The following is a 22,903-nucleotide window of genomic DNA, read 5'->3' as shown; positions in this document are numbered from 1 at the left end:
CCTCTTCCTACTTGTTGAAACTGTTGTAGTGCCAATAGAAAGGCTGTGGACAGTTTAAAGTCTTTTTGTAGAGCTGTCTCCTTTTGTTAATAGTTGAGAGGGGAAACTTTGCTTTATTGTCAAAAAAGGTTTCATCAGGAATTGTAGCATTTTGTGTTTATCAATTATAAAAACAAATGCATGCATATATTTGTGCCTTCAAAATAGGAAAATGTCCTAAGGTACTTCACAGAAGGAGATTTGGATAAAATTGATACTGAGCCAAAGATGGAAGTGTTAGGTTAAGTTACTAAAAAGCTCAGTATCGTTTTCTCTATCTTTTATTGAAGATTAAAAGTTAGCGCTTCATGTAATTTTATTGTTTTAGCAGCATTCTTGTTGGCTGTTTTTGAAGCATTTGACTGTCTTAGTAGCTTCCCTGAGTTATGCATGCTGCATTGCTGCCTAACAGTAAGTGAGACGTAGAAGCAGCAGCCAGAAATTCAGGAGTACCCATTGTTGGGCGAGCTGGTGTCGTGAAGTCCACTTCCGGTGACAGAAGGGTGATGTCCAAAGGTTTCCAGATGCAGAACATAAGTAGCCAGATTATTTTGTTTTATAGCAGTTGACAGTGGGAATTACCAATCATTGAAAATGCCAAAGATTTGCTTGCCTAGAAATTGTTCTGTGTTTCAAAGCCACAAATATAGTGAGGAAGAAGTGTGCCTGTCAACAGGCTAATTTTATTTCTGGACTTGCCAGCAAGCTGTTGTGCCATGCATTGTTCTTTTACAATGAGATCTTGGGCCCTCCACTAAGGGATGGTTTTGTAACTTTGTCCTTAAAATACATTTTTAATGTAATGTAAATTTATTTGTGTTTTACTGCTATGATTTTTGCACCATTCGATATTTTGGATGGGGGAAGGATAAGAGATCCAGTTAGGGCAAATAAATATAAACTTTACCACCATACAAGTTCAAAAAGGTAAAACAATTTACAGTATCTTACACTTACCCTGAATGTTAGAGGATAAGGTACACGTGAATTCACAGGCAAACTGTGGTTGGATACACCACACTTCAGGAGAGGCAATAACGTAATCGTATTGTCATGGGACAAAACAATCCAAAGGCCCAGGGTACTGCTTGGGAGACCTGGGTTCGAATCCCTCCATGCCAGATGGTGAAATTTGAATTCAATAAACAAAATTCTGGAATTGCTAATTGTTGGAAAAACACATTGGCTTCACTAATGTCCTTTAGGGAAGGAAATCTGCCATCCTTACCTGGTCTGGCCTACATGTAACTGCAGATCTACAGCAATATGGAAGACTCTTAAATGCCCTCAGGGATGGGCTTTTAAGAGTCAGCCAGTGACTCCCATGTCCATGAATGAATTAAAAAAAAACTACACAACAGATGGCAAAACAAAACCATAACCAATTCCATAAATGTCTGAATACTCTACCCAGATGTTTGTCAGATTGTGTGCCAACTAATCTCACTAAAACGTTGTCTTTTTTAATCACCACATTTGAAAATTTTGCTTGGAATTGTCTCCAAAAGTCACTCCCACTCAAACATATTCAACAGTGATCTGCTTTGCTAGGTTTCAATCTTGTCTCCTGGGATGCTTTTCCTCTGGATCTCAGACTGCACTCAAGCTTCACTTTCCAATCACAATTTCACATCTTCAAGTCATGCCAAACAGATTACTATCGCTCCAATGGGGTACCTTTATCCTAATGGCCTGCAGCACAAAGTCACCTTCTCCGATCTTTCATGACTGCTCTCATGCCCATTTTGTTTAAAGTCTGCTCTCTGCAGCTCTTTCTTGAATGTATCGCCTATTACTTGGCTCCTTCCTTTAAATTCTGACCCTTATCTTCTTCCCTTACCTGGGACTACCTTTTTGAAATCTTCTGCCCCCGCCCTTGGTCTGGGATCTTCTCCCTGATTTTCCCCCCACCTGCCTCATATCAGGTCATCTGACCTGCATTTTTCTGCTGTTCCTCTTGCTATTGCGCAGAAGTGCAGGGCCAGCCTCTGCCTGAAAATGTGGAAAAACCTGAATTGTGGTCATTTCCCAGCTGCAGGAGGCCCTAGTTTCATCGGGAACTGGAGTTCCTGACCTGCAAGCTCCAAGGTGGTAAGTATTTGAGTTTGTTAACACTTAATAGTGTATGTAATAGTGTGACATTCAAACGAGTGATTGAAACAAGTTATTGTGACAAGTTATTGTGATCTGCTTGTAACCCATGAAGGAGTGCCTGATTCAACCTATTGTGCCAAAATCAACAGCACATAGCAGGAGAGAACTTTGGCTGCCAAGTATTTAATTTCTTTGCAGTGACATGTAGACTTTCAATATTGATTTCATTTAGTGAGGAACTAAAATCAAATACTTGTAGGCTCTTCCCATCAATTGTGAACTGAATATTTAATTGGTTTTGACTTTTTCTGCTTCATAATAATGCATCCAGCCAATACTAACCGATTAGGCTTTATATTTGGAAGTGAGGCTAAAAATTAGATGAAAAGTGTATATTCTCTTTTCAGTATGAATAGAACAAAGAAAATTACAGCCCAGGAACAGGCCCTTCAGCCCTCCAAGCCTGCACCAACCATGCTGCCCATCTGCACCAAACCTCCTACCCTTCCGGGGACCATATTCTTCTAATCCCACCCTAGTCAGGACATGTATTTGTCAAGACGCCCCTTAAAAGTCACTGTCGTATCTGCTTCCACTACCTCCCCTGGCAGCAAGTTCCAGGCACCCACCCCACTGTGTAAAAAGAAAATCTGCCTCGTACATCTCCTTTAAAGCTTGCCACTCGCACCTTAAACCTATGCCCCCAGTACATGACCCTTCCACCCTGGGAAAAAGCTTCTGACTATCCACTCTGTCCATGCGTCTCATAATCTTGTAGACTTTTATCAGGCCGCCCCTCAATCTCCGTTGTTCCAGTGAGAACAAACCAAGTTTCTCCAATCTCTCCTTTATAGCTAATGCCATCCATGCTCGGCAACATCCTGGTAAATCTTTTCTGTACCCTCTCCAAAGCTTCCACATCCTTCTGGGAGTGTGGCGACCAGAATTGAAACTATATTCCAAGTGCAGCCTAACAAAGGTTCTTTAAAGCTGCAACATGACTTGCCAATTTTTAAACTCAGTGCCCCAGCCAATGAAGGCAAGCATGCCGTATGTCTTCTTGACTACCTTCTCCACCTGTGTTGCCACTTTCAGTGACCTGTGTACCTGTACACCCAGATCCCTCTACCTTAAATAATCTTAAGGGTTCTGCCATTTGCTGTATATTTCCTATTTGTAATAGACCTTCCAAAATGCATGACCTCACATTTGTCCTGATTAAACACCATCTGCCATCTCTTTATCCAAGTCTCCAACCAATCTGTATCTTGCTGTATCCTTTGATGGTCTTCATCGCTATCTACAAACCCTCCAACCTTTGTGTCATCCGCAAGCTTACTAATCAAACCAGTTAAATTTTCCTCCAAATCATTTCTGTATCTTACAAACAACAAAGGTCCCAGCACTGATCCCTGAGGAACACCACTTGTCACAGCCCTCCGTTCAGAAATGCACCCTTCCACCGCTACCCTCTGTCTTCCATGACCGAGCCAGTTCTGTATCATCTTGCCAACTTATCTCTGATCCCACGCGACTTCACCACCTGCACCAGTCTTCCATGAGGGACCTTGTCAAAGACCATACTGAAGTCCATGTAGACAACATCCAGTGCCTTACCTGCTTCAATCATCTTCGTCACTTCCTTGGAAAAACTCGATCAAGTTAATGAGATATGACTTCGCCTTCACAAAATCATGTTGCCTCTCTCTAATATGTCCACTTATTTCCATGTGCAAGTAAATCCTGTCCAGAAGAATCCTTTCCAATAATTTCTGTGCCACTGAAATAAGGCCCATTGACCTGTAATTATCTGGATTATTCTTGCTACCCTTCTTAAACAAAGGAACAACATTGGCTATTCTCCAGTCCTCTGGGTAGAGATCCCAGTGAGGATACAGAGATTTCTCTCAAAGCCCCAGCAATTTTCTCCCTTGCCCCTCATATCCCATCAGGCCCTGGGGACATGTCTACCTTAATGTTTCTCAAGAATCCTAATACTGCTTTCTTTTTGATCTCAACATGACTCAAACTGTCTACACACCCTTTCCCAGACTCATCGTCCACCAAGTCGTTCTCTTTGGTGAATACTGATGCAAAGTATTCACTTAATACCTCGCCCATTTCCTCTGGCTCCACACATAGGTTCCCTCCCCTGTCCTTGAGTGGGCCCATCCTCTCCCTGGCTACCCTCTTGCTCCTTTTATATATGTATTAAAAGCCTTGCGATTTTTCTTAATCCTGCTGGCCAATGATTTTTCATGGACTCCTTTTAGCCTTCCTTACTCCTTGCCTAAGTTTCTTTCTACTTGCTTGTATGCCACACTTGCTTTGTGAGTTCCTAGCCTTGACCAATGGTTCCTTTTTCTCTTTGACTAGGCTCGCAATATCACTCATTATCCAAGGTTCCCAAAACTTGCCCTCCATACTTATCCTTCATCCTTACAGGAATGTGCCAGCTCTGAATCCCTATCAACTTACACTTGAAGGCCTCCTACATGCCAGATGTTGATTTGCCACAAACATCTGCCCCCAGTCTACATTCTTCAGTTCCTGCCTAATGTTGTTCTAATTAGCCTTCCTGCAATTTAGCACCTTAACTTGAGAACTACACTTATTTTTATCCATTGGTACCTTAAAGCTTGCTGAATTGCTCCCCAATTGAAACATCAACCACCTGGCTGGGCTCATTCCCCAATACTAGGTCCAGTATTGCCCTTCCCTAGTTGGGTTAGATGCATACTGTTTCAAGAAACCCTCCTGAATGCTCCTTACAAACTCTGCCCCATCCTCACCCCGGCACTGAGTGAGTCCCAGTCAATATAGGGGAAGTTAAAATCTCCCACTGTAGCAATCCTGTTACTTTTGCACCATGCCAGAATCTGCTTATGTATCTGTCCCTCTATCTCCCAATGGCAATTAGGCAGTCTACAGTAAACCCCCAACATTGTGACTACACCTTTCCTATTCCTGAGCTCTACCCATTTTGCCTTGCTGCATAAGCCCTCCGAGGTGTCGTCTTGCTGTACAGCTGCGATATTCTCTTTAATGCAACTCCCCCACCCCTTTCACCACCCCTCTATCCCACCTGAATTATCAGTATCCTGGGACGTTAAACTGCAAACCTGTTCTTCCCTTAACCAAGTCTTTATGATAGCAACAACATTAGTTCAAGTACTAGTCCAAGCTCTAAATTCATCTGTCTCATCTGTTAGACTTCTCGCGTTGAAACAAATGCACTTCAGTCCATTTTGATTAGCAACCACACCCTGACTGCTCTTCCTCTGAGTTTTACTGCCCCTACTCTCTGGTTCTCCTTCAGTTAACTCACCTTAGCTTTGGTTCCCACCCCCCCCCCGCCAAACTAGTTTAAATCCTCCTGTGTGACACTAACAAATCTCCTGGTCAGAATATTTATGCCCTCCAGTTTAGATGCAACCCATCCTTGTACAGGTCCCACCTGCCCCGGAAGAGATCCCAATGGTCCAAATATCTGAAACCCTCCCTACTGAAATCCATCTATATGGATTTCAGTAAGGCGTTTGACAAAGTCCCTCATGGTAGGCTGGTAGAAAAGGTTAAGGCGCATGGGATACGGGGTCAGGTAGCTAGGTGGATTGAGAACTGGCTGGGCAATAGGAGACAGAGGGTAGTTGTGGAGGGGACTTTGTCCAGCTGGAGGCCAGTGACCAGTGGTGTGCCGCAGGGCTCGGTACTGGGACCTCTCCTCTTTGTAGTCTACATAAATGACTTGGAAGAGAGCGTAGGTGGTGTGATCAGCAAGTTTGCTGATGACACCAAGATGGCAGGGTTGGCGGGTACCGAAGTGGATTGTCAGGTGATACAACAGGATATAGATAGGTTGGTGCATTGGGCAGATAGGTGGCAGATGGAATTTAATCCTGACAAATGCGAGGTGATGCATTTTGGAAGGAATAATGTAGAGAGGAGCTATGTGATTAAAGGTAGACAAATTAGGAGTATAGAAACACAGAGGGACCTGGGAGTGCAGGTTCACAAATCCATGAAGGTTGTGACACAAGTGGAGAATGTTGTCAGGAAGGCTTATGGAATGCTAGCCTTTATAGGAAGAGGTATAGAGTTTAAAAGCTGCCGTCTAATGCTTCAGTTGTATAGAACGTTGGTTAGACCGCATTTGGAGTACTGCGTCCAGTTCTGGTCACCTTACTACCGGAAGGACGTGGAGGCTCTGGAAAGGGTGCAGAGGAGGTTTACCAGGATGTTGCCTGGCATGGAGGGGTTGGGTTACGAGGAAAGGTTGGAGAAACTGGGACTGTTCTCTTTGGAAAGACGGAGATTGAGGGGTGACATGATAGAGGTATATAAGATACTGAAGGGAATAGACAGGGTCAATAGTGAGAGACTGCTCCCTAGATTGGTTACGAATACAAGAGGACATTATTTAAGGGTGAGGGGGGAGAGGTATAATTTGGATATGAGAGGAAGGTTCTTTACGCAGAGAGTAGTGGGGGTATGGAACGCGCTACCGAGTAGGGTGGTGGAGGCGGGAACGTTGGACTCGTTTAAGGTTCAGTTAGATAGGCACATGAGTGAAACGAGGATGGAGGGTTATGGTAGGGGTTATTGAATAAGGGTTAGAACCTCGGGAGACACCGGAAAGGCAGGCTTGTGATTAACGTTTTTGTCTTTTCACTCCGCAGGTGGAGGTCCACCTCGTTGTCAAACGAGGGGCATGCACACGGGGGTTGTGCGTGGGCTGCTCCTGGAGGTTCCGGGAGTGGCCTAGTACTTCGTGTCGGTGTGTGTGCTTGATCCTGGACCGGTAGACGGGCGCCGCAACAGCTCGGTGACTAGCACTGCTAGCTGTGCAGATACATGGATTTGGGCCTGTGTCTGTGGGAGTTTGTGCATTCTCCCTGTGGTTGCGTGGGTTTCCTCCGGGCGCTCCGGTTTCCTCCCACACCCCAAAGATGTGCTCTTAGGCTGATTGGTTTTACCAAATTGACACTATTCTCCCCTGAATCTGGCTAAGTCAGGGGTTCTATTTGTAGATACGCAGGGTAGAATAGGTGTAGGGTGATGCGGCGGCGTGGGCTTGTTGGGCCGAAGGGCCTGTTTCCTGTGCTGGGTTGTTCTTTGTTCTTTGTATACCAACTGTTTAGTCACGTGTTGAGCTGTACAACCTTCCTCTTCCTAGCCTCACTAGCACGTGACACGGAGTAATCCTTGCGATTACAACCCTAGAGGTCCTGCTTTTTAACTTTCTACTTAACTCCCTAAACTGTTGCTGCAGGACCGCATCACTCTTTCTACTTATGTTGTTAGTACCAATATGTACCACAACCTCTGACTGTTCACCCTCTCCCTTCAGAATGCTTTCTGCCCTTTTAGAGACATCCTGGACCGTGGCACCAGGGAGGCAAAATACCATCCTGGAGTCTCTTTCACGTCCACGGAAGCACCTATCTGCACCCCTAATTATTGAGTCACCTATAACTATTGTTCTAGTGCTCTTTGTTCCTCTCTGCTTAACAACAGAGCCAGCCATGGTGCTGCTGCTCTGGCTGCTTCTGCTGTTATCACCTGGCTTCTGAATTAAGGTCCTGAGGCATTTCACAGAATCTGTTATGTTAATTAGATAAAGATTGATAATGGTGTAAGCCTATGGCAGTCACATTGAAGATGGATAGGCTACAACTTAAAAATTGTGTCAACTTTGGGTCACTGGGGCACTAGAGAAACCATCAAAATGGAAGTTGTGTGGATTGGTGCAACTCCCTGAACTTTACCGAGCTGGGTCATGTTGGGTGCGGCTATGCGTTGCACTGATAGCTGGATTTGAACTTCTGTAATGGGATGGAACCAGTTTGCACAGGTCTGGTAACTGCCTTATTTGAAGAGAGAGCTAACGTCAACTTGCAATTGTCCTGAATGCAGTGCTACTCAAACTGTCCAGATTTTATGATTATAAGACACTCCTGTCCTGAGAGAATTACATAATAAGTCCAATAAAAGAATCATTGTGCTGCTATTATGAGCCTGGTGCTTGAAAGAGCTTTGTTAGTGGATTAACTATTGTGGCCCCTTTTTGTTCTAGTGACTGATTTTGCTAGTGGTTTACAGCTGAATTAGCTGTTACGTAATAAAAATATTTTATATTATGTTGCAGTCCTGTGTGTTTAAAATGGACTGCAGTACATTAAAAGTTTCTTTAGGTTTGCAGAGCTGACTCAAGAGGCCGAATAGCTGACTCCTCAAAATTCAGGATGGTGGCACAGTGGTTAGCACTACTGCCTCACAGTGCCAGGGACACGGGTTCAATTCCCAGCTTGGTTCACTATCTGTGTGGAGTCTGCAGTTCTCCCTGGTGCAGTTTCCTCCAGGTGCTCTGGTTCTTCCCACAGTCCAATAGATGCCCTGATTAGAGGCATTGGCCATGCTAAATTCTCCTTCAATGTACCTGAACAGGCTCGAGTGTGGCAACCAGGGGATTTGTAACTTCCTTTGCAGTGTTAATGTAAGCATACTTGTGACACTAATAAACAAAATTTTGAACTAATACATACGTTAATATAATTTTTAAGGCGTTCTGCTTTAATTATAGAGTTCCACACAAGTAGATGTATTTGGAGTGGTACCAAATGTTTCTGCTTCTAATAAAAAAATCTAAATGTGTTTTTTGACTCAGGAACTCAGGTTTGTTGATAAATACATTTGCTAATAATTGATGTATAATTGAACATGTCAGTGTAATTGATGAATATATGTTTACATGAATCATAAGTAGAAACTTTGGGACGGGGGGATGTAAGTAAGGAAGGTGGCTTGGTTTGGGCCTTCCGTTATGTTGGTGGAGGTTGAATACAGTTACGTATAACTGTTTCCATCTATCCACAACTGAGAGATTTAAATTAGGTTAGTGTGGAAAGCAGGATTGGTCAGTTTCATATTGTAATCCTGAATGACCTATTGCACAACAAATATTTCAGTCTTTCAGAATGTTGTAATTATTTAAAAGTCATTTAAGTGTCTTGGAGCTTCACATAATGTCTGAATGTTTCACTCCAATGGTATGGCTGATAGCTCCAGTGCACTGTGTCTTTTAAACCCATTTCACCAGCATAGTTAAGCACAGGCTTACAGTTCGGTCCTATAGATGTCAGCCAAGCAATTTATTCAATGGGGTGGAGTTCCTGGGAATGGGGAAGAGAGGAATAGAAAGGGGGAAAAAAAAGAGCCCAATACACGTGCACCTTTTGTTGCCAGTTTCAAAGCGATAGGGTGATTTTTGCAACAAAAATAACTGTGCATCAGCTGCTTATCATTTCCGATAGACATTTTTTCATGAAGACCATTGGTACAAAACTAAACAGGGAAGCAGTTTCACAGTTAACACATGACAATTAAGTTGCCATAATTGTTTTTTTTTCAGAACTCAGTATTGTGAATGTCATGGCTTCTACCTGGGAAAAGATTAGAGACTTTTATGACTGGGCAGTAGAAAATGGAGGTAAGAAGTGTGTTCATAAAAACCTAATCTGTTACTGCATTAAATAGATATAATTGGTAGGTTAAAAAATGGTCATATATTTCCCAATTTGTAATCACTTCTTTTGGCATCAGTAATTGCTCCAATCTTTCAGTTGTCAGAGCACACGTGACATGAGTGGAATTAATTGCTTCCTATCCTAAAATCTCAATAGTTTTTTTGTTATTAAAGACCTTCAGCCATTTTTTGGCTTTAGTGCGCGAGTTTGTTTTTTATTCAGCACAATGGGGAGCTGAAGAGCTTTTTTTGTCATCAATAATTATAAGAGTGGCACAGTGGCAAGCACTCCTGCCTCAGTGCAAGAGACCTGGGTTTGATTCCAGGTTTGGGTCACTGTGCGGAGTCTCCCTGTGTCTGCATGGGTTTCCTCCTGGGTGCTCTGGTTTCCTCTCACTGTCCGAAAGACATGCTGGTTAGGTGCGTTGGTCTTTCTAAATTCTCTCTCGGTGTATCGGAGTAGGTGCCAAAGTGTGGTGAGTAGGGGATTTTCACAGTCGCCTTACTGCAATGTTAATGTAAGCCTATTTGTGACTAATTAATAAATTTTACTTTTTTTTTGTCCATGAATTTCTGAAAGATGTGTCTGGACTCAATTTCTGGCATCTTATTGAATCCCTGGATTTGGCAGAAGCAGTGTAGGATTGGTGGTGGTGAGGGTTGTGTGGTGGTCATAGACAACATTTGTTCAAAAGTGAAATTGATTATACAAACTCTGCTAGTGCTAAGTTTCATGTTTTAAAAATACTTCTCAGAATTGTTCACCTATACTTCAGATCCATTTTTCAATGCGAGATGATGTGTAATGTAGGGAGCTGGGGAAGGTGGAAATAGGTTGCAAAATCATGTGTATTTGCAAATTAAATTTTATGTTTGAACTTAATTGTCACTTTTTAAATGTTTTCAGACAAGAGGACTGACCCCTGGTTCCTGGTTTACTCGCCTATTCCCATTATTGTTACCTTCATAATCTACCTTCTAATCTGCAAATATGGGCCAAAGTACATGCTCAGTCGTGAACCATTCAATCTGAAATATGTACTCCTTGTCTACAATTTTGCCCTTGTCGGCATTTCAGCTTACATTTTTTGGGAGGTATGTGCGTTTCCTCACAATTGTTAAAATTGAAAGTATTTTTCTTGTGTCAGGTATGTTTGGCACCACCTGCTTGCTACTGAAAGTGAAACTGTGATGTGACTAAACTTGAAGGCTGGTCCACTTCACTTCAGCTTTGGCACGTCATTTTTATTCTACCTAACGCTCAACATGTTGCCTTATCTCGCTGACTATACAAAATTATCTTACTGACTATGCAAATGACTAGGCTGTTGCAGGTAATCCACAACAGAGCTATTAGGAAGAGTTCTAGGATTTAGACAGCTATAAAGGACTGCATTTTCACATGGTCAGGAGATTCCATGAAGTAGTGGGAATGGTAGCCATAACTTGATTCTGGGATACCAGACCCCATTCCTGGGTTTCTGAATTTCACCAGAGTTGACTAAGGGCATTGGCTGGTTTGGGTTGCAAACCCTGCATGTTGACCTGGCCAGCTCCATTGCAGGAAAAGACATTATCCAAGCCCTTGGCAATTTTCATGGAATCAGGGCAGCTTTTCAAAGCATTGTGATTCATAGGATCTTGGTGATGTCTTGAACCGTAGTCTGAATGAGGAAACCTTTTTGAAAGTTTTTTTTAAATAGTCATTCATTCATAAAATGTTTTTGCTTATGGGCCAATAAAAGTGTCTATCATCCTTTAAAGTATCAATATCAAGCAGTTCAAACCTCTTATGTAAATAAAGATTGTGAAATTGCCAGAAGGGAACAAAGAGCTGGAGCTGTAAAGCAATGTTTTGTCTGGGGCCCAATTGCTTCAGCACTCTAATGGATCTCTTGATTCATGCTGAATATTGACCCCAGCATAAAACTGGTCATTTCACCAAACTGAATTGATCAACAGTTTCCACTGATTAACTTCAACTTTATTTGCAGCTATTTGTGAAGGTTGTTAATATTAAGTTGTTGTTAGCCACAGGGGCACTAATAGGTCTTCTTACATTTAGATTTTTAAGTATTATATATTTTAGTTGGTAAGGAACTAGCATATGCCAATGAAATTAGTAAATCGTGCATATCGAGTTTTTAGAAGTACTTTTTGGTTATTTTAAAGTCAGGATGTTCGCAGGATGAGTTTATTAAAATGCTTATTTTTGTGATGAAACCAATTTTCAGTTAATGTCATTATGATACAGAGGGAGTTCGTTTGACCCAAGAAGTCCCTGCTTGCTCTCTTTAGAACAATCTAGTCAACTCTATTCCCACAGCTCTGCAAGTTTATTTCCCTCAAGTGCCCTCCAATTCCCTTTTGAAATCACAGTCTCTGCTTGTGCCTGTAGGCAGCTTGTTTTGGGTTATTACCGCTTACTGAATAAAAAGTTATTTTCTGCATCTCTTGCCTAGGACCTTGTTTCCTCGTCCTTGTATGATCAGCTCGTAGGGATTGCTTTTCACAGTCTTTCTTTACTAAACGTGTTAAAATATTATCAAATCTTCAGGGAGAAAAACTCCTACTTCTCTAGCCTAACTGTGTTGCTAAAATCCTGCACTTTAATGTGATGGGTGACTGCTAGAAGGCATTTTATTTTAAAGAATGAAAATGGGACAATGTCCCAGAGAACTGAAGAGGGACTTTTCCAACAGCTCACCTCAGCACTTGGCTGCCTGTGGCTGCTTCTAAATTGCATCCAAGGATGCCCGAAATAAAAATACTTTTGCGGTGTTATTCTTTATCTCCAGGTATATGCAACAAGTGGAAAATTTCCAACTTGGGAGTGAAACTCAGGCCAGTATTGTAGCTGCGCTCTAACCAAAGCTTATCAAATTTTCAGCTTCAAAATCCTTCTTTTGTATTCAATTATTAATGAATACATTAATGAAACACAAGTTAGCTTTGCTAATGACTATGTCAGCATGTCCAAATTAGATGCATATGAACTTCCATGCCACTCTGTCTCTGCAAATTCTCTACAATAGTGCCACTAAATCTGCATTCCCTCCTTATCATTTCTACCAAAATGCACCACCACCTGCCACTTATCTGCCCATTCTTATAGAATCAAGGAATCCTCCAGTGTAGAAGAGTCTGCACTGACTCACCGACACCCCCACCCTATCCTGAAACCCCTAACGTTTGCCACAAATAATCCATCTAACCTGCACACCTCTGGACACAAAAGGAGTAAGTTAGCATGGCCAATCCACCTAACCAGCACAGTCGCCCAAGGCCGGACTCGACCTAGGTCCCTGGAGCTGTGAGGCAGCAGTGCCAACCACTCTGCCACCTTGCTGCCTTTTGTCCTTTTGTTTTGCCATTAATTGGAATTACCTCATTATTTGCCAAACCACCAGGTTTGATATCTTTGGCGTATGTGGAAATTTTAATCCGTGTTCCAATATCTGAGTCATTTTAATGTATAAAAGCAATGGTTGTAGCACTGATCCTTGGGAAACATGACTGTCTATCAACCCGCAATCTGACATTTATCATGACTCACTGTTTTCTGTCCTTAGAAGTAAATTTTTTCCTTGGGCTGCAAGGGTCACTGACCCTTCTATTTCATAAGGCTTAATTTTGCTAACCAGCATTGTGTGGTACTTTGTTCTTAAAATTCACAAAACAACATCCATTGCATTATTTTTATCGAATGTCTCTTGTTATTTCTTCAAAAACATCTATTAGGTTAATCAAGCACCATCTGCCTTTTACAGTTCCATGCTGGCTCTCCTTAATTAACTCAAATTTCACCACATGCCTGTTTTTTCAATCACTAATGTTAAAATGATCAGCTGATACGTACTACCAATAACTTTGCACATTTTTGTTGAATTAGGGTTTTACATTTGTCACACTCTAATCCTCTGGCACCTACCCTGTATCCAAGGAAGTTTGTGCCAAGCTCATCAGCAATCTGTACCCTCACTTCCTTTAACAACCTAGGATACAAGCCAATTGAACCAACCATTGTCAGCATAGTCAGCCTTTCCAGCACATCCTATGTATCCCTTCCATTAGGTCTACCATATCCATTGTGCTAATATTCGTCATCATCTGCTCAATTAATGATCATTTGTTTTAAAAGGTATTCATTATATGCTGCATTCCAGCTATGCCTGTGTTTCTGCCTTATTTGTCTCTAATAGTATCCACCCTTTTTACTACCTGCTTAAAACTTATTTTCTAGTAGAATACTTTTGGTTCCCTTTTATGTTAACTGCCATTCTATTCATATATTCTGTCTTTGTCAGACTTAATTTCTTCACTTCCCCTCTCAACTTACTTTATTTGGCTTGGTCTCCCTTTGAAGAATTCAGCTGCCATGCACCATACATCCTCTTTTGTTTTGTTTCATCATATTCTCTATCTTCCTCCTCATGTACGGAGTTTGGTAATAAAATGGCACCAGGTTTCCTCTTTCAGATGTGTCGCAACATTTTTTCAGGGGGTCAAAACAAATAATTATTATGCAGGTTCCTTAAAGAACTCTACAGGTGATCATTCAAATGAACTTGAGTGGAAACTTGAACCATGAAATCAGTTCGGCAAATCAGGACAGCTTGAGCGTAGCTTTTACCCAAATTACTGATTATGTCCAAAACAGAAACATTACCCATAATCTGAATCGGTCAGTGTGACCAAAATGCATGGAATCTTCAGAGCTGCGTTGACTGGGATTTGACTGTTAAAATTGTTAGGGTACCTGAGCAGTAACATCTAGGTATGTTACTAAACTCAGTTTTTTTTCATTTTGGCGTTGGTATGAGGAGAAGGTGTTTCACTCCAGGTGTGATTCTATTGACACTCAAGGAAGCTTTTATCCAAACAAACACTATTTAACAATACAGTTTAACTATAACGAATGAATGAGCTTAACTTTACAAATTGAAATACTTAATCATGACAAGATACAATTCTTAACTGCTAATCTATCTTTATTGGCTCCAATTTGAGCAATATTTCTCATAAATTTAAACTCCCCTTCATAAGACCCTAGTCAGACCCCACTTGGAGTACTATGCGCAGTTCTGGTCGCCTCATTACAAGAAAGACGTGGAAGCTATTGAAAGGGTGTAGAGGAGATTTACAAGGATGTTGCCTGGATTGGGTGGCATGCGTTATGAGGATAGGTTGAGGGAGCTAGGTCTTTTCTCCCTGGAGAGATGAAGGATGGGAGGTGACCTGATAAAGGTTTATAAGGTGTTGAGAAGTATAGATCGGGTGGATTCTCGGAGGCTATTTCCCAGGGCTAAAATGGTCGCTACGAGAGGACACAAGTTTAAGGTGCTGGGGAGTATTCACAGAGGAGATATCAATGGTAGATCAATGATCTAGATAGGCTGGGCGAATGGGCCAGGAACTGGCAAATGGAATTTAATGTTGGCAAATGTGAGGTTGTCCACTTTGGTAGGAATAATGGTAGGAAGGACTATTACTTACGTGGCGAAAAACTGCAGCATGCGACGGTGCAGAGGGACCTCGGGGTCCTTGTGCATGAGTCGCAAAAACCCAGCCTGCAGGTGCAGCAGGTGGTCAGGAAGGCAAATGGGATGCTGGCCTTCATAGCAAGGGGGATTGAATATAAAAGTAGGGAGGTCTTGCTGCAGCTGTATAGGGCACTGGTGAGGCCGCAGCTGGAGTACTGTGTGCAGTTTTTTGGTTGCTGTACTTACGCAAGGATATTTTGGCCTTGGAGGGAGTGCAGAGGAGGTTTACTAGGCTGATTCCAGAGTTGAGGGGGTTGAACTATGAGGAGAGGCTGAATAAACTAGGCTTGTACTCGTTAGAGTTTAGAAGAATGAGGGGAGATCTCATTGAGATATATAAGATGTTGAATGGGATGGATAGGATAGAGGTGGAGAGGCTCTTCCCGCTCAAAGGACAGTAGGACTAGAGGGCACAGCCTCAAGATAAAGGGGGGACAGTTTAGAACGGAGTTGAGGAGAAACTTCTTCACTCAAAGGGTGGTGAATCTCTGGAATTCTCTGCCTGTTGAAGTGGTGGAGGCTGCCTCGCTAAATATTTTTAAGACACGGGTTGACAGGTTTTTGATAGGCAAGGGGATTAAGGGTTATGGGGAGAGGGCGGGAATGTGGAACTGAGCCACTTCAGATCAGCCATGATCTTATTGAATGGCGGGGCAGGCTTGAGGGGCTAGATGGCCTACTCCTGCTCCTATTTCTTTTGTTCTTATGTTCTTATGTAAGTTTTTCACTGAGGGTGGTGGCTGAGTGGAATCAGCTGCTGGTGGTGGTGGTGGAGGTGAACTCGTTGGGGTCTTTTAAGAGACTTCTGGATGAGTACATGGGATTTAATGGGATTGAGGGTTATAGGTAGGCCTAGTAGGTAGGGATATGATCAGCGCAATCTTGTGGGCTGAAGGGTCTGTTTGTGCTGTGGTTTTCTATGTTCTAAAATGAATTGGCAAAAAAACTCAGGCTTACATGTTTTTACTTGTTAACAGTCCTGGAGACTTTGACCACCTCTGGAGAGAGAAAGAGAGAAACGCTAGTTTTCTAACAACCCCAAACAGCCTCCCGAGAGAGAAGAGCCCCTCTCGCTTCTTTCAGAATCAAGCAGAAACTTCTTGCCCTTCCCTGAAAACTTAACTCCTCCCATTAGCACATGACTGTCTCTTTTCAATCAACCTAATCAAACCTATTCTGAAACCCCAGGGGAAAAAGTAAACAAAAATACATGAACTCAAATTAAACAAACACCTCACTAGCTAAGATCATTCTTAGCATATGAACTGCCTAGTGTAGGCAGTTAGCATTGTGAAAACAGTTGAATTTTAAATATGCATCTTACAAGAAACATACTTTGATACATTTCCTAAAGGCACAGTATCATCGCACCTCTGACCTTAACACAACAGTGAACCAATAATATGGAAAGTTGGCTTCATTTTTTCTAGTTTCACACTATTGGTGCTTTATAATGTACATGTATATTTTATTAAATCTAAGCATGCAAATATAACTGTAGTATGGTCCAGTTCAGTCTTCTCTTTCAATATTGAACATTCCTCCTCCTTTTATCAAAGTTATGATAAAGTCAGTAATCATACAAGTGACAGGAAGTTCTGGGTTATCCTTGCAGATGGATCAAAGGTGTTCTGCAAAGCAGTCACCCAATCTCCATTTGGTCACATTGGGAACAGCGAATGCAATATACCAGAGGAGGAGGAGCATGTGAAGCTTCACCTGAAAAGAGTGTCCTTGGATAGTGAGTGAGGAATGGTAAAGGAGCAGATATTGCACCCTTTGCGATTGCATGGGAAGGTGCAGTGGGACGGGCTGAGGTTTTGGGTGTGATGGAGGAGTGGACCAGGGAACAGTCCCTGCGGAATGCTGACGTGGGAATGAGGGGTAGATGTGTTTGGTGATGGCATCATAGTAGAGATGGCGGAGAATGATCCTTTGAATGTGGAGGTGGTGGGGTGAAAAGTGAGGACAAGGCAGATCTTATCCTGGTTCTGGGAAGGGGGGTAGGGGTAAGAGCAGTGGAGCAGAAGATGGGTCAGACATAGTTGAGAGCCCTCTCAACCACAGTGGCTGCAAAGCCACGATTAGGGAAGACATCCGCAGTGCCAGTCTAGAAAGTTGCATCATCAGAGCAGATGTGACAGAGGCAAAGAAACTGAGAAAATGGGATGGAGCCTTCCAGGATGTGGGGTGTGAATAACTGTAGTTGAGGTAGCTGTGGGGTCATTGTGCTTGTAATTGTTATTCATGGACATTCTATAACCAGAAGTGAAGACGGAGGTCAAGGAAGGCAAATGCCAATGATGGACCATGTGAAAGTGATAGATGGAAATTGGAAGTGAAATTGAAAGTTGTCATTAGGGCATCAGAGGAATCATGAATGTAGGTGGAAAGGGGCTGGAGGAGAGAGGATGGAGTCAAGATGGAAGAAATGAGTTCGGTGGGGCAGGAATAGGCTGACATGATGGGCCTACTGGGACATTCCTCTTTTGATTTTGGCAAGGAGATAGAAGCGGGCTGTCTGGGGTTTGGAGACTGGGTAGAAGATCTCCAGAGGCGATGAGATCGATGACAGTCCTGAAAACAATGTCTTGATGCTCAGTGGTGGAGTCACGGTGCAAAGGGTGGTAGGAGGAAGCGTCAGAGATTTATTGATCAGGGCTTCATTTAAAGGGTTAAGTCATTGCCTATATTAATCATGTTTTAAGAGGTTTGTGATAACTTACATTGTGAGGTTGTGGCTAACATTAGTGATGTCAGCTGAATTCCTGTAATGTTTTGGTGTGACTCACCATTGAAGCTGGTGTACTTAGGTTCTAAACAAATTGGGGATAGTCTTTTAACTTAGAGTTCCTACTTGGCACTAATCACTTGATGGATGGCATTTCATATCACGTACATTGAACAAGCTTTAAGTTTGTTTGGTTATGAGTAAAGTGTTAGATTGAAATAATTTTATGATTTGGGGCAAAGCTCAAGTAGCTATGAATATTATTTTAATCCATTAGTATTAAATATCTGAAACAAGCTGAGGTTGTTGATTTATTGGTAGTGAAGGTGAGCAGTGGCAACCACTTAATATCACTTGATTCGAGCTGAAGTGGTTTTGTACCCCATAGCTGAACTGTGACATCTGATTTTATTCTATTTCACTATTCATCATGCAGCTATTGGCTTATTTGTATAACTAATGATCTAATTTAACTTTGCATTCTAGTTCCTGGTGACATCAATTCGTGCAAACTACAGCTATCTTTGTGAACCTGTGGATTACAGCAACAGTGAGCTTGGACTACGGGTGAGAAACATGGATAGAAAAAGTGGATTTGCTCTAGTAAATCGGGTGTCCAACAGTTAAGTTTGATTCTGTGAACTGGGGGAAGATTTGTAGAATGGGCATATCTCTCTTCGCTGGTTATTCAGTGGCATAATGCAGATTATTTTATTAAAAGAAGTGAAAATCTTTTCCTTTACAGATATAATTTGACCACTGTAGTGTGATTCACTGTTGACTCAAAGTTAATAGTACAGCATTTCAGAATTTGGAAGGGGGTGAAAAAGTCAGGATTGAAAGTCACATAGACAAAATGTTTGCATTTGCAAACTCTTAAGTGTAGATGTGCTGAAGAAGCTCTTTTCGATAAACTTGTAGACTAGGTCAGACGTTTGGGTCATTTTGCACGATATCTCCTATGAGTAACCAAGTTAATAGCAGATAAGACGAAGTTTGGTTCACGTTGTCAGCTGCTTTACTGACACTAGTTAAAATGTACCGGGCAGTACTATGATCAAAAGCTACTTGTATTTGCATAATTACACAAATGAAGCATGTGTAATGCTTGTTCCACTTTAGTGGGTTGACTTACTTAAATTTAGTAACCATTCTGCTTTCTTTATACTACAGTCCAGGACCAAGCTAGGAACTTGTAGCTTTCTATTTTTTTAACCACCTTGAAGCCTTAGTTGACTTTGGCCCCTGTACTCTAATTTTTAAAATCTGTGTCAAAAAGTCTGGTAACCTCTTATTTTCCACTCACAAGGCTGAGGTATCAGAGATTTCCAACACAATGGTAAGGAGCATATTTTTGAATACTGTACAAATGGCAAACCATTGACTGTTCAGTCCTTGGCAGAAGCAGCTTCCAGTTGGTATATTAACTACCTCTCTGCAGATCCCTTTCTTTGAAAAACAAACTAATGTCAGTGCATTTTTTTAATAAAGTCAGCATTCAAAGTAACCTTTTCTAAAGCATTCATGTGAAGAAATGCTCGGACAATTGAGAAATGTAACACTGTTTCAAAAACAAGGCTTAAAAAGTTGATAGTTTTTTTAAGTTTGTTTCTGCCAGCAACTAGTGTGAATACTACTTTTATTGATGGGTGTTTAAAGAAGAAAGCCCTGTATAAACCTAACATTGAACCTTACTGACTTGTTACAAGGTGGAATAACTTGGCTAAATAGCAGCTGTGATGGAGCTTTGATTTGAATGAGAATATGTAATTTAATATTTAATAATTTAATACTTGTATTGCAAGTGCTTTCACAACTGCATACTGTCAGACAAACTCACGCTCCTTCTAGATGAGGATTATGATTTCCTTTTAATAAGGCATTTGATAAGGTTCCCCATGGTAGGCTCATGAAAAAGATAAGGAGGTGTGGGATAGAAGGAAATTTGACCAATTGAATAACTGGCTGCATCATAGAAGACAGAGGGTGGTGGTGGAGGGAAAATTTTCAGACTGGAGGCCAGTTACCAGCGGTGTACCACAGGGGTCAGTGCTGGGTCCTCTGCTTTTTGAGATTTTTATCAATGACTTGGAAGGAGGGGCTGAAGGGTGGATTAGTAAATTTGCTGACAACACCAAGATTGGTGGAGTAGTGGATGAGGTGGAGGGATCTTGCAGGTTGCAAAGAGATATTGATAGGCTGCAGAGCTGGGCAGAAAAGTGGCAGATGCAGTTTAACCCTGATAAGTGTGAAGTGATTCATTTTGGTAGGACAAACTTGAATGCAGATCACAGGGTCAATGGCAGGGTTCTAAGGAATGTCGAGGAACAGAGAGATCTTGGGGTTTATATCCACAGATCTCTGAAGGTTGCTACTCAAGTGGATAGAGCAGTGAAGAAGGCTTATAGTGTGTTAGCGTTTATTAACGGGGTTTGAGTTTGAGCCGTGGGGTTATGCTGCAACTATACCAGACATTGGTGAGACCACATTTGGAATATTGTGTTCAGTTCTGGTCACCTCATTATAAGAAGGTTGTGGAAGCACTGGAGAGAGTGCAGAGGAGATTTACCAGGATGCTGCCTGGTTTGAAGAGTAGGTCTTATGAGGAAAGGTTGAGGGAGCTGGGGCTTTTCTCTTTGAAGCAGAGGAGGATGAGAGGCGACTTAATAGAGGTTTGTAAGATGATGAGAGGGAGAGATAGAGTGGACGTGTAGACACTATTTCCTCAGGTGGATGTAGCTGTTATAAGGGGGCATAAATATAAGGTTCATGGTGGGAGATATAGGAGAGATGTCGGAGATAGATTCTTTACTCAGAGTGGTTGGGGTGTGGAATAGACTGCCTGCTGTGATAGTGGAGTCGGATACTTTCGGAAATTTCAAGCGATAGGCATGCGGAGCACTCCAGAATTATAGGGAGGGGATAGCTTGATCTTGGGATTGGACATAGTTCGGCACAACATTGAGGGCCAAAGGGCCTGTACTGTGCTGTAATGTTCTATGTTTCTATGTTCTCAGCCAATTTATAAAGGCGGGGATGCTCAATACATGAGACAAATTTCTTCACACCACTGCCTGGGCCCTGTTTACTGAAGGCAAGGGTAAACGATTGACTAAGTCAACACAATTTGCTTTTGTGCACACTTCAGTTAGAGTTGTTTACAGAATGACAGAAGCCTCAGAAAACTTTACTTGCCTTTCTTTAGGATCAGGAAGGTTGTAATATGGTAGGTTGATCTTTAAAAGGAAAATATAAACATTCCAAATATGAAATCCTGAATATGTAACCTTGTGAAAAAATTGATTCATCTCACCTTTTTAAATAGAAATGGACTGCACTATATCAAACAATTAAAGACAGGCTTGTTCTTTGTGAAGATTTAGTGACCAGTGAGCCATTTAATATGCTTGGCATTTTCAATTCCCAAGTACAGATGCATGGTACCATTCTGCCAGGGAGCATCATAAACTAATAATGCAAGATAGGAGATTTTTCCTTGACCATCATCAATGTTGGTTCATGATTGATGTAACTGAATTTCCTCTCTTGATCTCAGTGTTACTTTCCTATCAGTGCAGTTTTCAGTGGTCATAGTGGTGTTGAAATAGCACCCTCTTGTGATTGTCATTACTAATTTTGCTTTGGTACCAGTGAAAGCACTGAAAAGCTTGATCAATTTTTTAAGGAGGCTACCGTGTCGAATTGCAAAGCAGCCACAATAGAATAGGTTTAAAGACATAATTCTGAATCTGTTCACTGAATTCAGAATTTGACACACTATTTTTAATTTTAAGAAGGTATTGGGTGCTTCTTGGGATGTGTTATACACCAAAGCAGATAACTCCTTCAAAGGTTCAATTCGATTATTAGTGGTTATGTTGTGTCTTAAAAAGAACAGATGCAATCTCAGTGTAGTTGCAGGATCCTGAACTGAGGATTTTTCAGAAATTGTCAATCTTTTAGAAAATGGATGGATTCACTCTGGTGTGGTAGGAGTGCAGCGTGGAGATGAGGTTAGGCAGGGTATTAGGGGAAAACATAACTAGTTTAATTCTGTACCTAACCTTTGTGATACGTTATCTATGAATACTTGGTGCTACCAGGTGATCCACCAGGTTGTTGTCTGGGATAGAGCCTTTCGACTGTGAAGAGAAGCTGGTTTTGCTCGGGTTGTTTTCCATAACGCAGAGGAGGCTGAGGGAGGGGAACGACCTGATTGAGGTGCACAAAATTATGAGGGACGTGGATAGGGTAGTCAGTCTGCTTAGTCGAGCGGTCAGTAACGTGAGGCCTAGATTGAAGGTAAGGGGCAGGAGATTTTGAGGGGATTTGTGGAAAAACATTTTAATCCAGAGGGTGGTAAGAATCAGGAGCTTGCTGCTTGAAAGGGTGTTAGAGGCAGAAACTCTCAGAACATTTTAAGAAGCACTTAGATGAATGCTTGAAACACCATAGCTTACAATACTACGGACCAAGTGCTGAAAAATGGGATTAGGACAGATTATGTGCTTGATGGCCAGTGCAGATATGATGGACAGAAAGACCTCTTTCTGTGCTGTAAAACTCTGACTCTAACATTGGCAACTCAAAATAGAGGGTCCGTTTCAAATATTAAACCAAAATGCACTATAAGAGAAAGCAAATATGCCAACCAGGTGATTCTTTGAAATGTATGACTAGGTGAACCCTTCAACTCAGCCTCCTAGGTTAGAAGTTTCTTTGGGAAAAAGCATAATCTCATGCCAATCAAAATGTATTTAACTATTTAAGAAGTGAGCACCACTAAGGAGCCAATCAAACATGGATTTCCTTTAACTCAAGGAAACTAAATTTATTAACCAATAAACCCAAGAGAAAAATGATAAAAACATGGGTTGGGATTTTACTGCCTTGTTTGTCCGAAAACATTAAAATCCCGCCCAAGGTCCCTGGTTCTTCCCATGGTCCGCCCCTCACCTGCTCCAATTACCA

At 41.9% G+C, this 22,903-nt stretch overlaps 1 protein-coding gene across 2 annotated transcripts in view; it reads left to right on the top strand.

The window, feature by feature from the left end:
* elovl8b (ELOVL fatty acid elongase 8b) overlaps positions 1 to 22,903 on the top strand; it is a 47,501-nt gene that overhangs the window by 7,577 nt on the left and 17,021 nt on the right. For both annotated transcript variants that reach the window (XM_080195383.1, XM_080195382.1), the window contains exons 2-4: positions 9,545 to 9,622; positions 10,566 to 10,753; positions 18,419 to 18,499. In XM_080195383.1, the coding sequence (XP_080051509.1) occupies positions 9,565 to 9,622; positions 10,566 to 10,753; positions 18,419 to 18,499 (327 nt within the window). In that variant the 5' untranslated portion in view covers positions 9,545 to 9,564. The remainder of the gene's footprint in view (positions 1 to 9,544; positions 9,623 to 10,565; positions 10,754 to 18,418; positions 18,500 to 22,903) is intronic.

The sequence above is a fragment of the Carcharhinus amblyrhynchos genome, chromosome 9 (genome assembly GCF_965287045.1).
Source record: "Carcharhinus amblyrhynchos chromosome 9, sCarAmb.v2.hapA, whole genome shotgun sequence".
Taxonomy (NCBI): domain Eukaryota; kingdom Metazoa; phylum Chordata; class Chondrichthyes; order Carcharhiniformes; family Carcharhinidae; genus Carcharhinus; species Carcharhinus amblyrhynchos.
This window is presented reverse-complemented; position numbering and strand designations above follow the sequence as displayed.